Raw genomic sequence first — 13,144 nt, forward strand, 5'->3', positions numbered from 1 at the left:
CTTTCTTGGCCTTCGCGAAATATAATATTTTGTCTTTGTGGCAAATGAATGTCAAGACGAATTATAATATGAGACTGAAAATGCATAGGAAATTCATATATTCGCCACATAGCCTCAGTTGATCCCACATATCGACCATTCAAAAAATTTCTAACGTCATCTACTTCAACTTGTACTTGTTAGTCATTTTCGTTTGTGCTTTCACTTTGAATTAAAACAGTTGCACTATCAAAACCCTTATATACATATTTATATATGTACTTAATACTTTTGACGGAAGTGCACACCTCGACATTAATGTGACAATTATATTTTGCAAACAAATACGGGTTGTATGGAACGACATAACGATTATCTAAAGACTTTCCTCTAACATCAACGGAAACATTATTATCGCGCCGTCTATACAACGGATAACCATTAACTGATTCTTTCGTTAATTGTACAAAATCCTTTGGAAATTGTTTTGAACATTTTCCATCTTGCATACATACAGAGCTTGGATTCAAAACACCGCATGGACCGTGCATCATGTGTTTGACAACAAATTCATGTAATTTTGGCTGCAAATTTTTATCCGGTATCTCTGCACAAACTATTTTATCAATATCAGCCGGCCCGACAATTTTGTCATTTTCACATAAAGTTATCAAACTGTGAGCATGAGGCAAACCTCTTTTTTGAAATTCGATTGTATATATAAGAGCCTCAACTTTGCCAAAAATATATTTATTCCAAATGTCAGAAATGAGTTCTTTTAACTTCGATTTAAATACACGCACAACTATTTCAGGCCTGAAATGAGATGATTCATTAGGATCAATATTATATACAATTTCCGCCCAATTCTGATTGCAAGTCATTGTAACAAAAAGCGATGGCTTGCCGAAGTACTGAACAATTGACATTGCATCTAAGTAATTTTGATACATGTTTCTCGGAGACCCAGTGAAGGATGAAGGCAAAATCACTTTACGACCTAAGCTACCATCTCCTACTTGATTCGTTTGCAAATAATCACTAATATTGTTATACACATCTGCCCTCAAATTTACTTGATTCTGTCTTATAAAATGTAGTCGACATACTTCTATTCTCACATACATATCAACAATGTATTGCAAAAATAGTTTTTGCGATTTATGCAAAAAGCTAAATTGATCCCTTATTGCAAATCTGAAGCATGCAAATTGTAACATTGTAACTTTATTTCGAATCTGCCTACCATTAGAATTATGTTGCACGTTATGCGATATATTAACGTGCCAACCAAAATCTCCATTTGGGAATAGTAAAGGATATGCCAATGGTTCCAAAGCAGAATCTAATACTAATACATTCTTAACTACACCATTTGTTTTTAAAAAAGATATCATATTTCTCTCAAATGGTGGTTCACCATCTATAGTCGTAAATATTATATCTTCGTATATCTGTATCACGATTCACGATAATTGCCATACAAATCTCTTTTTGTGCATTGCATACTCTATCATAATGTTCTTTCATTGTACAAAATGAATATCTCTCGAATTGAAGTGTTGTTAATGTCGATTCAACCAATTAATTAACCTTAACTATCACACAATTCACAATTAAAATTCATCACAATTAAAATTTAACTATCACACAATACACTTGAAATAAATCTAAAAATTTCAAACTCATTAACCTTAACTATCCACATTTCACAATTAAAATATATCACAATTAAAATTTATCAAAATTAAAATTTATCACAATTAAAATTTAACTATCACACAATGCAAATAAAACGATTGATATCAAAGGATATTTCCACTTCAATGCGTTTTTTTTATTCACACACAATATTTGAAATTTAATGAGCTTTAAAAATCTGATTGTAACAGAATCCACAAAGTCCAAACACACAAAGTCCAAACACACAAAGTCCAAACACACAAAGTCCACTTTTTTCCAAAAGTGGAAAAAAATCGCACACACAAATCCACCGTAAACAATTAACAATTCGTCACAAAAAAAAACTTTGAAAAACACATGTATTTTGTTGTTGTAGTCGCTAAATTTACGCCAACGCATTTTTACCTGTGTTTCCGTTAACGTACATGCAAAAAATAACGTTGTGCTCTTCTGCACGTCTTCACCTTTCCAACGGTATAAATTTTATCCATATATGTCAACGGCAACACAGTTAAAACGGGGTAACAAACTTTTATGTTAGCGTAATTATATATAGATAATGTAATATATGCATATTTGTTCCAAACAATTTGACTTTAGAAACAGAAGCATATAGTTTTATGGAAACGCAAGCACTGTGAACAAAACAAAACAACAAATTTGCAACATCAACGACGTATTTTTTGTGCTATAATATTGTGTTTGTATGTATAGCTTTTTCACTGAAAGTGAATAATGCAACGTAAAAACCAAATGCCACAGATGAATTATTAAAATTTATGAAGAGTAACATATTTATTGATTTGAAGTATACTTATAAGTTTTTAATATAAATTTTGCAACAACAACGATGTCGTCTTAAGCAAATAATGATAAAAAGGAACTATACACTGCAAATGAATTATTGAAAATTTAAAAATATAACATAATTATTGATTTGTAATATATTTATAAATTTTTATTAAACATTTTATTAAACATATAATAAAATAAAATTGAAAATCGAGCAAATAAAATAGTATCGAGTATTATTTAGTATTCCATTATTCATCAATAAATAAATGTACCTAAAATTTTGCTAAAATTGCTACAAAACTTTTGATTATAAGAATTTTTAATTTTATTAAAAAGACTATAAAACTTTTGAATATACAACTGTAGTGATTTTATATTTTTTTCCTAAATAAAAGCTTTATTTAAATATTTATTAAATTAAAATCTGTTCGCAATCGCATTTTTATGTAAAAAAAAATTTACTTAATAAATTATAATTCACCGAATAGTATACATCATTCTTTTATAAATATATTGGTTTACCACCCTGTATATAAATTTTAGAAAATACTGTCTGATTTTACTTTTTCAAATTTGTCAATTTCACTTAAGTTATTAATAGTCAATTTTTGAAAAATTAAAAAATTAAATTTATTATTTGACAACTGAAAAGCGAGACACACTATACAGTATACAGTATGTGGGTCAGTGGTGGCGCGTCTTCGAAACATTATAAAGCATTATGGGAACCATAGCTGCAGTTACATATCTACCTATGAGCATATATCATAGCAAAGTATGTCCAAAGTTTCATCTTATAGATGGTTAAGTGCTTAATCGATTTTAATTTAATTGCTTATGTACAAATAACACAAAGTAGCCTGAACCGTGTCATATCCGAACGTATGTTTTGGATTGTTGAAATTTTCAGATATGTTTAAAGAATCTAAATAGCGTGGGTGTGTGACTGTCACAATTTACAAATGTTATAAACATAAATTGTGTAAATTGAATTGTTGTTTTAAAATTTAATAAATTGACATTTAATGTATTGTATTATTGCATTAAATTCTATAAGAATGAAAATTTGATGAAAACAAAAATAAAAGTTTTGTAAGAAAAAAAAAAGGCAAGCTAAATAATTAAGCAAGTTGTCAATAAAATCCATTAAACTTTTTTAACAATTTCATTTATTTAATGAAAAGAACTAAATTAAATTAAATGAAATTAAATTAAATTAACACACAGAAAAATTGCATGAAAAAAATTATACGTGAACATATTATGTATTGTATATTATGTATATTGTTTGTATGTAAGTGTATTTAGATGTATTCATTTTGTAGAAAAAAAGTATCTATTTTTTCTTGCAAACTTTAGTGTGAAGTGCCTGAGCAAGTTTTTCACCTCATCTCCAGTTTAAAGTGTTGTTTTATGGCTTTAAGGCTGTACACTTGGTTGAGACCACCTTGGTTGTGGCACCAATTGCTTTTAAATTGTACCACCAATGTTGTTAATGTGTTGTTGTTTGAAGCTCTTTTGCTGATTACCTATTGACAACTGTAACTTCAACAAATACTCGGACAGACAAAATGGCAGGTAGATAGATAAAAGCGTAAACCAAAGGAGCAGCAACTGTTGCTGCCTAACAGACGAAGCGACAAATTGACATGCAAATATGTCGCAAATGCTGTGAATGTTGCAAATGTTGCAGATCCACAAGATCTTGTCAATGTGTGTAAATTTAATTTGACTTGGAGCATATTTAGCGTTTTGACAGTTTGTTTTCAACATTAAATACCTGAAGGCTTAAAAATTTTAATTATTTCATTACAATTACAACAAACTTTAAAATATCTGTTGAATGAAGAACACTCAAAGTTGATATAAAATTATTGTTATGTTGTTGTTTTGAATATTTATAAAATAATATAAATAAAACTTCAACCCTATAAAGGATGATGTTGTGAAAAAAAACAGTAGAATAAGTATATAATATAAATGTGATGTAAATATAAATACATATAATGTAAGTATATTTAGTATATTGAAATCCTGAACTGTTTACCTACATCCAAATAAAGTATATAATCTTATTTTAATATAGAAATACATAATAAACAAAATTATCTAAAGAAACATATATATAATAAATACAATATATTCATCATATTATATCAGTTCTCTAATATGTATATTAAATAGTTTTACTATTAATTTCACTAATCATATTAATTAAAATTTTTATTCTTCATTTTTTAGGTGGCGTAGCCCCTGGAACACCATCTGCGGCCATGATCATGGAAGGGCTTGAAACCCTAGTGGCGCCATCGCATCACGCATTCCTACTTACCGAATCCGCTGCAGCGGCACATTTTAATGTATTGAGTTTCGATACATGCCTCTTCAAGACAACCGCACAAACTAGTCCCTCGACAGCGGTCACCTCTGCAGCTACATATTTAACAACACCCTCAAGTTTTGGGGGTGGTCATTTAGGCGCACAAACACTATTGCACTATAATCTCTCATCGAATAGTAATCATATTACTAGCAATAATACCAGTAACACTGTATCACCGGTTGCTGCAACAGTCTCAGTAGCTGCACCTAATAATAGCAACAGTGTTTTGAGTGCTAATATACCACGTTCAGGTATAGCACGTTCCGCAACAGCTACACCCACTCAACAAGTAGTTGCCACAAGTGTTACACATCCCGCAGCATTATCCACAACTGTAACAGCTGTCGCTGCTGGACAAGTGAATGGTAATACCAATACAAGTGGTCGTAATTCAGCACACTTAAGTCTTTTAAGTACCAGTCAACATAGTCCGGATAGTGTTGCCACTGTAACTGGTAACGTTGATACGGTAGTTGTAAAGCAAACACAAATTGACGGACAGTGTGTTGAGGCTCAGCCAGGTGATTTGAATACACCTGTTACCACTTCAAACGATATACCATCATTTTTTGGTCCAACAACAGTAGTTGAACCACCACCAATTACAGGTGAGTCATTGTAAAGAAATTAATTTAAAGATTAGATTAAGGGAATATAACCAAAGTCAACATAAAAACAATATATAAACGTACGATTCAACAAATCTTAAAATAGAGTTTTTCACTAAAGGAATATATAACTTATAGCATTTTACTAACAATATGAATCAATTCAGATGAGAGAGAGAAAAGTTTCGAAAAATGTATAACGTATAGTGTATAAACATGTTTTAAATAGAGTTTCTAGTTGGATATTAAATATATGGTAAAGTTTCCATAATAAAAGCAAAACATCCTTTTTGATATGGATTCCATTTTAATAGGAGATCTGTAGCCTGCTACCTTCTTAATGTTTTAAGCTTAGGCCTTTTCTTTACCACATTCCTTTTAATATTGGAGAAGTCTTCGTGTGTTTTATATTCGGGTGGTTGAACATATGCATTGGTTACACAGGTTGAATATAGAAACAAATTAGAAAATTTCTTTTGAGATGACAAAAATCATTAGCAAAAATAAAAGCATGTGAAGCTTATACACCAATTAAAAAAAATCTCTTTTTTGCACAAAATAAGCTTTCTCTCACATATGTCAACTGGGAGTATAAATGAAAGCTTAATTGTTTATTTTTTTTACTATTTACAATATTATAGTGCTTGGTGTATGTTATAATTATATATTTTTTGAAGAAAAGATGTTGCTTTTACATTATGTTATCTCATCTTGATCTTATCAGAAAATAATTTTTCATATAATTGCATGGATTTAATTTATAAAGAAGAAAAAATATGGAGCCTTCCTAAATAAAACCAAAGTATATTTAAACCATTATATATAACTGGTTTAAATTATAGCTAAATTTATTGTAGTATAGTAATATTAGTAGTATTAAAAATTCAATTTAATTAATATAAAATTTTATTACTGCTGTTTTTTTTTTAATCAAATTTAATTAAGCATGCAAAATTTTATACCCTCTCTTTATAAAATTTGATATGTCATATATTTTAATACAAATATATTCAATTTGTTTTTATGTTATATTCAACATTTTACAAATTTTTATGTATTTCACTGAAGATTGCAATTTCAAAGTAATTGAACTACGTTGTAATAGAGCATTTGAAAATATACATATATGATGTAAAAAGCTTTAAATAATAAAAATAAAATATTTTTATTTTGCATATTAACTAATTTTTGGAGTTTAATATTATTTAATTTTAATTAAATACTGAAATTCTATTATGCTTTTGAAAATAAATTTCAACTTAAGTCTGTTCTTGGTTTATAGTTTTGTAAATATTTAGTATAAATACTTAACAATTCTCTTAAGTGTACTCACTTATTTAGAAATATTGAATATATTTTTTGGAGATATAGTATTTATTCAACTTATAACGTTTACAAACGATTTTCATTATAGACTGAATCCAAATTGTTATGTTCAGCTTTTCTATATAATGACAATAATGTTTTTATTAATCATGCCCTTCCATTAAAAATTCACTTAAGATTTTTATATATTTTAAGCAAATCACTTAACAATTTTAAACACTAAAAGCACTAAACATTAGTAAAATAACATAAGTAATAGCAAATAAAATTTTTAAAAAATATAAAAATGTAAATAAAATAAATCACCGTTCTTAGAATTACATTTTAATTAAAATAAATCCAAAAAAATCTCTTAATCTATAGCAGACAAAATTATTAACTTATAGTAAGTTAAGTTAATGTTGATGCGAATGAAAAAACCAAATAATTTACACATAAAAAATTTAATTATTATTGCCGCATATATTAAACATTTCCGTTCAGTGTCAATGTTTCTTAGGTTTTATCGCTGTACCCCGAGTCTCTCAGACCGCAAACGCCGTAGTACGCATAAGAGACTCTGCTATGAAATTAAAAAAGTGTATAATTGCATGACATATGCACAAATATACTTCTAATTGAATTAAAACTGCTGTTCTGTAAATATATGCGATATATAGTTTAGTTTTCTCATTAAACAATATAAAAACAATTGAGTTTAATTGATGAAATAAATTAAGCAAGAAAATATTTACTTAAGACAAGCACAGTTCACAGATATCAAATGCATTAAAATCTTGTATCTTATAGACTATGAGCTGAAAAATGAACTAAAATATTTTGTTTAATTAATAAACATAAAAGGTGAACAAGACTATTTGCATCAGACTATATTATTTATAAATACGAACAAAAGTTTGTTAAAGAGTATATCAAATATTTCAGTGTAAGTATAAGATATTATATAAATTTCAACAATTTAAATAGTAATATATATAGTAGTTCACACCATATGACAATAGATTTTTATTGTACTATGAGATTAAGTTATATTCTGGCACAGTCAAGTAATTAATTCAATTTTGGGTTTATCACTTTATTATTATTAGTATAGTATATTATCAGATATCGTTTCTCATCACTTCATCATAATTGTATATTGAAGAAAATATTCGATTGCATAGTCCAGTTATCTAACCGACAGCCACCTATTAGCATAACTAGTATAAGATATTTTACAAGCCCATATTATTAATTTTTCTATTTAAAAAAAAATATTACCCATCTGGTCTGTCACTGCTTAGCACTCGCCAGAAGTTCTTTACTTTTCATCTTCCTTTCTAGAATCTCTCCCCAATACCACAATAACTAATATCATAGACATTAAAGATATGCCCTACCTTAATATATGACAAAATGGTTTCTTGGTCCAAAATAGGATTTATCTTTCAATAGTTAGTGTGTCTATACTATGGTATCACAATGAGCCAAATTTTTAGCCCTATTCTAAATTTCATTCAGATATGTAGAGATAACATATGGTGGAACATTCCGATCTTGTGTAACATCTTTAATAAAAATATTAGTTTATTTTAAGCTAAATGTTATTCGGCTAGTAGTGTTTCATCAATATCAAATGAAATTAGCTTTTGTTGTAATGACTGCAGAATTTATGATAACATAATTTAACTTCATAACTTTTTGAAATAAATCGGTACAGTAGATTTTCACAATTGAGTAACTGCTTTAATTAATTAATTAATTACTCTATTAAGAGAAAATATCTGATTTAAAACCAATTTATTCAAACCTTATGCCAGCAGCTTATGTCAGAATTTTCAAAGCCTTTATTTATAGTTAAAATCTTAATTCGGTTTCATTATACTAAACCATTTCAGTTGAATCTCTTTGAGTCAGAACCAATTTGTATCTTGGTTTGGTTTCATTACACTAAGACGTTATTGTTTAAAATGGCTTTGAATTCAGAATCGATTAACTATTCGGGTTGAAGTTACAATTGATGGTTGATGAGTGCTGGTTTAAAATTGCTTTGATTCGGAACCGATAAACTATCCGGGTTGAATTCATAAGTCATAGTTCGAATCTTGGTTCGGTTTTATTACACTAAAACATTTTGGTTCAAAATTCCTTTGGGTCAGCACCAATTCAATACCCTGGTTGACTTACAATTTTGTCTATGCTTCGAAATCCTTTCTCAATTTATTATATGTTATTCTATTACCATCAACAATAGCCTCAAAATGAATGCATTTATTTTCAGTTTTGATTTTATATTTGCTAATATATCAAAATAATGTTAATAAAGTTGTATTGTGTGTACATAAAATATAAAATTTTGTGTCGTAAATTATTAATATTTCTTTTTCAAAATAAATATATAAAATTTTTATTAGCTACCAGAGAATATATGTGTAGAATCCGTATAAAAAAAAACTGTCGCCATAAATTTTACAAAACATTTAATTTCAAAAGACTTAAGAATCCCACACAATAAGGCCAGGGTATATGACAAAAAAATAAGAAACTACGGAACGGAAAATTATGCTATTAAACAATTTGAGCCAAAAAAAAAAAATTATATACTCATACTGAAATATATGAGCTATTTTAACATTAAACAAACCAAACCAAACAATGTTGACAATAGCAGAAATCATTTTCATTTGCTTAAAGAAAAAAGAAAAAAATAGCAAAAATATATATAATTTTCTTTATTTTTTAATAAATTCTATAAATTTTCATAATGTTTCAAAACAAAAAGACAAACTGGCACTTCAGTCTTTGGAAGACACTGGCACTTTGCGACAAGCGAATCAGCATTTGCGCTCGGCAATTGTTGCGAATATTTTCGCTTTGGACATTGATAAAGCAGCTTTTAATCGCTAAAGTTGGCAACAAAACGCACATAATTTATGTCAAATATGAGTATTTGCTTAAGACTCTGCGCTGTCCTGCACACTTCAGACAGTTTCCTAATAATTCTTTTCGTATTTTATGCGATTTTGCCATAATAATAACAGCAATAAGTCAAGTGAGCATACACAAGAGCAAAGCACGCGCTTCAAGCCATAAAGAAACTGCAAGGATGCATCCAAAGTGGCTTAAGCCGACAATCGCGCTGATTGCCAACAGCGGAGTAACTGGTAACAAGAAATTTTTGGTAACAGTTGAACAAATCACTTAAAAGTTAATAGTCAGTTTTTAGTCGTATATTGTGTCATTTATGGTTTATTTGAATTATGGTAGCCAAACTAAATATACTTCAATTTAGTACTTATTTAAAGGAGCATAAATTTAGTTTTGCTCCCCTGGTCTCGTTTGACTCCAGAAACCTGTAAGTGAAAGCAACGAGATTGTTAATTGAAGCATTCAAAATCAATTTCAAGGCTCATGCATAATAACGGGCTGTCAAGTAAGAGCCAGCGGGTTTACTTCTTAAAGTGCACGTTCATCAAATGCACAATAGACTTGTGCGAGTGGTATGACTATATGTGTGCATATAAATACAAATATACATTCATTTCATGATCGTTAAACTCATTATGGTTAACTGCTTTAGTTTACAATAGACATTTTTTAACTTCGTGTCATATTGCAGTTTTTGTGATTTCTAGCGAAAATATGGTACTTTACATAGATCATTTAGAATTAGAGCTAATCGTGGTTTAAGATTGTAAAAACTATATCATTTCAATTTTTCTAAATAATTTTTAAAAGAAATTTGCTTCAAAAAAGTTTAAGCCTTAGTCCCATATTAATTTGCTAATTGTTAATTATATATCCTGATTTAATTCTCTTATTCCAATACGCAACATATTCATTTGAGTTGAGTTGAGAAGCATAGGTACATTGTTTTTGCACCAATCCATAAGTAAAAATTATAAATGAAAAGCAGGAATTACGATTTCGTTTGCCCAATAAGTCTCAGTAGTGCGTGTGTTATAAGGCCTTTCAACAACAAATACTTTTTATGGAAAGAACTGCAAGTATATATTCTCACTGCACTTTTGCTCTTAGAGTTGTCGAAATTAAATATTTGAGAGAAGCACGGGAACAAAGGGAAACCCTTTAGCCGATTTTTATATACTACTACTATAATACTACCACTTAACTTAACAATTTCTGAACTACTATTACCATGTAAATTCGTATGAACGTGATGGATGTTACTCCATTCACCATTATAAACTCCAAACTTATCAGAGTATTATGCTAAGACGTATACTAAAAGCTTCATGGTAAATAAGTAATAAAGACATACACAAAGACTTAAAAGTCGAAAGTGTGCGAAACTATAGTAAAGACAAAGCGCTTAAAATGTTTGACTCTGTGGAAGCGCACACTATTTCAGAATTACACTCATTCAAATCTAATCCAATATACTACATATGGCGTCAGAAAGATATCGTGGTCTTCAGAGTATACTTCTAAAAAATCATCTGAATAACTTATTATCAGAATTCAACCGAGCGCTTATTATAGTGAATCAACAAAATTATCACGGACATATAGATGATCCACTGTAATAAGAGCTCCGTTGAATTTATCCTAATCTTCAAAGTATAGTGCTATAAAATCATCTAAATAACTTATTATCAGAATTATTATATTATTACAAATAATAAGTTATTTAGATGATTTTATAATAGTATACTCTGAAGATCAGGATATCTTTCTGACGGAATATATAGTATATGAGAAAAAGTTTGAACAAACAAAGAAGAATAAGACTACATCTTAAGATATCTTACGAAAGGAATCTAAAGAATCTCATATTTGCTCGCAGGGCAGCTGCGATCATGATATAAATTTACTATACGGATAATGAGGAGAATAAAGGAGAAAAATGAACATTTTTGAGTAAAAACCTAAAAAGCTTCTTATTTCCTTTTTCTTCTCCTGTAGAAACAAATATTCTTCCAACTTAAGAATATTGTGTAGTACATAAGTATTGACTTTCGTAGTATGATGTGCATACAACACAGTACTTACTGGTATTTTTTTCTTGAAAATGTGATTGTTATGTATGATCCATAGGAATTCAATTCAAATATATCTTGGCTAACTGATTTATGGGATTTGCCGAAGACATCTATGGCATTTCTGAACAGATGCTAAAGCATTTCTAAAGAAACATATCTGATTTACGTGAGACAGTATACGTTAAGAACAAAGTTTTGTAGATTACAAACACATATTAAAAATCTATTTCGAAAATACTTTCAAACAATAGTATTAGTATTTTGCTAGCCAAACACAGATGGTGTTTTTCGATACAGAATTTATAGTTTTTTCTAAATTAAAACAACTATGGTAATAAACGTTATTAAAATTCAGTTTATTTTTAATAATATGTATATTGTCACCTTTAAAAAACATGCTATTCAATTATAATATATTGGAAATAATTAATTTTAAGCCTAGTTTATGTCACAACTGAAGTTTAGACTATGGTCTGGTAACAAATTCATTAGATACAATTCAAAAACGATCTGCATTACTTATAGAAAGAAATAATAAATTAATAATTTTATTTAAATTTTAAACAGTTTTATGCAAATTTAATCGATGAATTACAACTGTGAATTTTGTTCGTGCAATCACGCTGATTACATTCGTTCATTATTTTCTTTTCAACTATAATTTTCTAAATAAATTGCTATAGTCAAAGTAAATAGCTGCAAGGCAAAATATTTATCTTTGATATAGTAAACCTTTAACTAACTATTTACTTCCAATATTATATTAAAATTTTAAATTACAAGTCAATCGATAACATTATTTTACATATTTCTATTCCAGCTATTTACACAATTTGTCTCTATTTAATATTATTCATCTATTAAAGCATTCACGGAAAATTGATGGAGAACTCACTTAAATTGTTCATGACAAATTACTTAAAAGACTTAAACACATAATAAAGCATAAAGTACATATAATAACACAACATAAAATTTGCCATTAATATAATACAAACCTATGAATTGCAATGTTTTTCATGGTGGTCAATGTTAAAGTTACTTTGATACTTCTCCACTGACTCAGTTCACTTCAAAGAAATATATTCTGCATACACTCACTTCTGCATAATCAAACGTATCAATTGTCATTTGCTCTGTCGCTACCCCTTAAGTGCATGTCCATTAGTCCGTAGTCCATAGTCCGTCCAACTGCATTGATTGCAAGATTGATGTCAAGCCACATTATGCACATTGCAACTCAATCAATTTATCGTCACTGCGCCACCGTAGTCCACAGTAGTCCATCCGCGAGCAAAAACAAAAGCAAAAGATACAAATGCAGTAAAATAAAATCTCAGAAATGAAAAACAAAACACTTGATTCACGTTTGTACATCAACAAACGTA

The 13,144-nt window shown here is 28.7% G+C and overlaps 1 protein-coding gene across 1 annotated transcript; it reads left to right on the plus strand.

Moving 5' to 3' along the window:
- Positions 1-4,028: 4,028 nt before the first annotated feature.
- LOC119675999 (transcription factor Sp4-like) lies at positions 4,029-5,448 on the plus strand (the record flags this gene model as incomplete). Its single annotated transcript, XM_038087220.1, is given in 2 exon segments — positions 4,029-4,035; positions 4,699-5,448. Coding segments are annotated over 2 exon segments (757 nt in total), but the record flags the coding sequence as incomplete, so codon positions are not given.
- Positions 5,449-13,144: the final 7,696 nt, after the last annotated feature.

Source organism: Teleopsis dalmanni, chromosome 2 (genome assembly GCF_002237135.1).
Source record: "Teleopsis dalmanni isolate 2A chromosome 2, ASM223713v2, whole genome shotgun sequence".
NCBI lineage: Eukaryota > Metazoa > Arthropoda > Insecta > Diptera > Diopsidae > Teleopsis > Teleopsis dalmanni.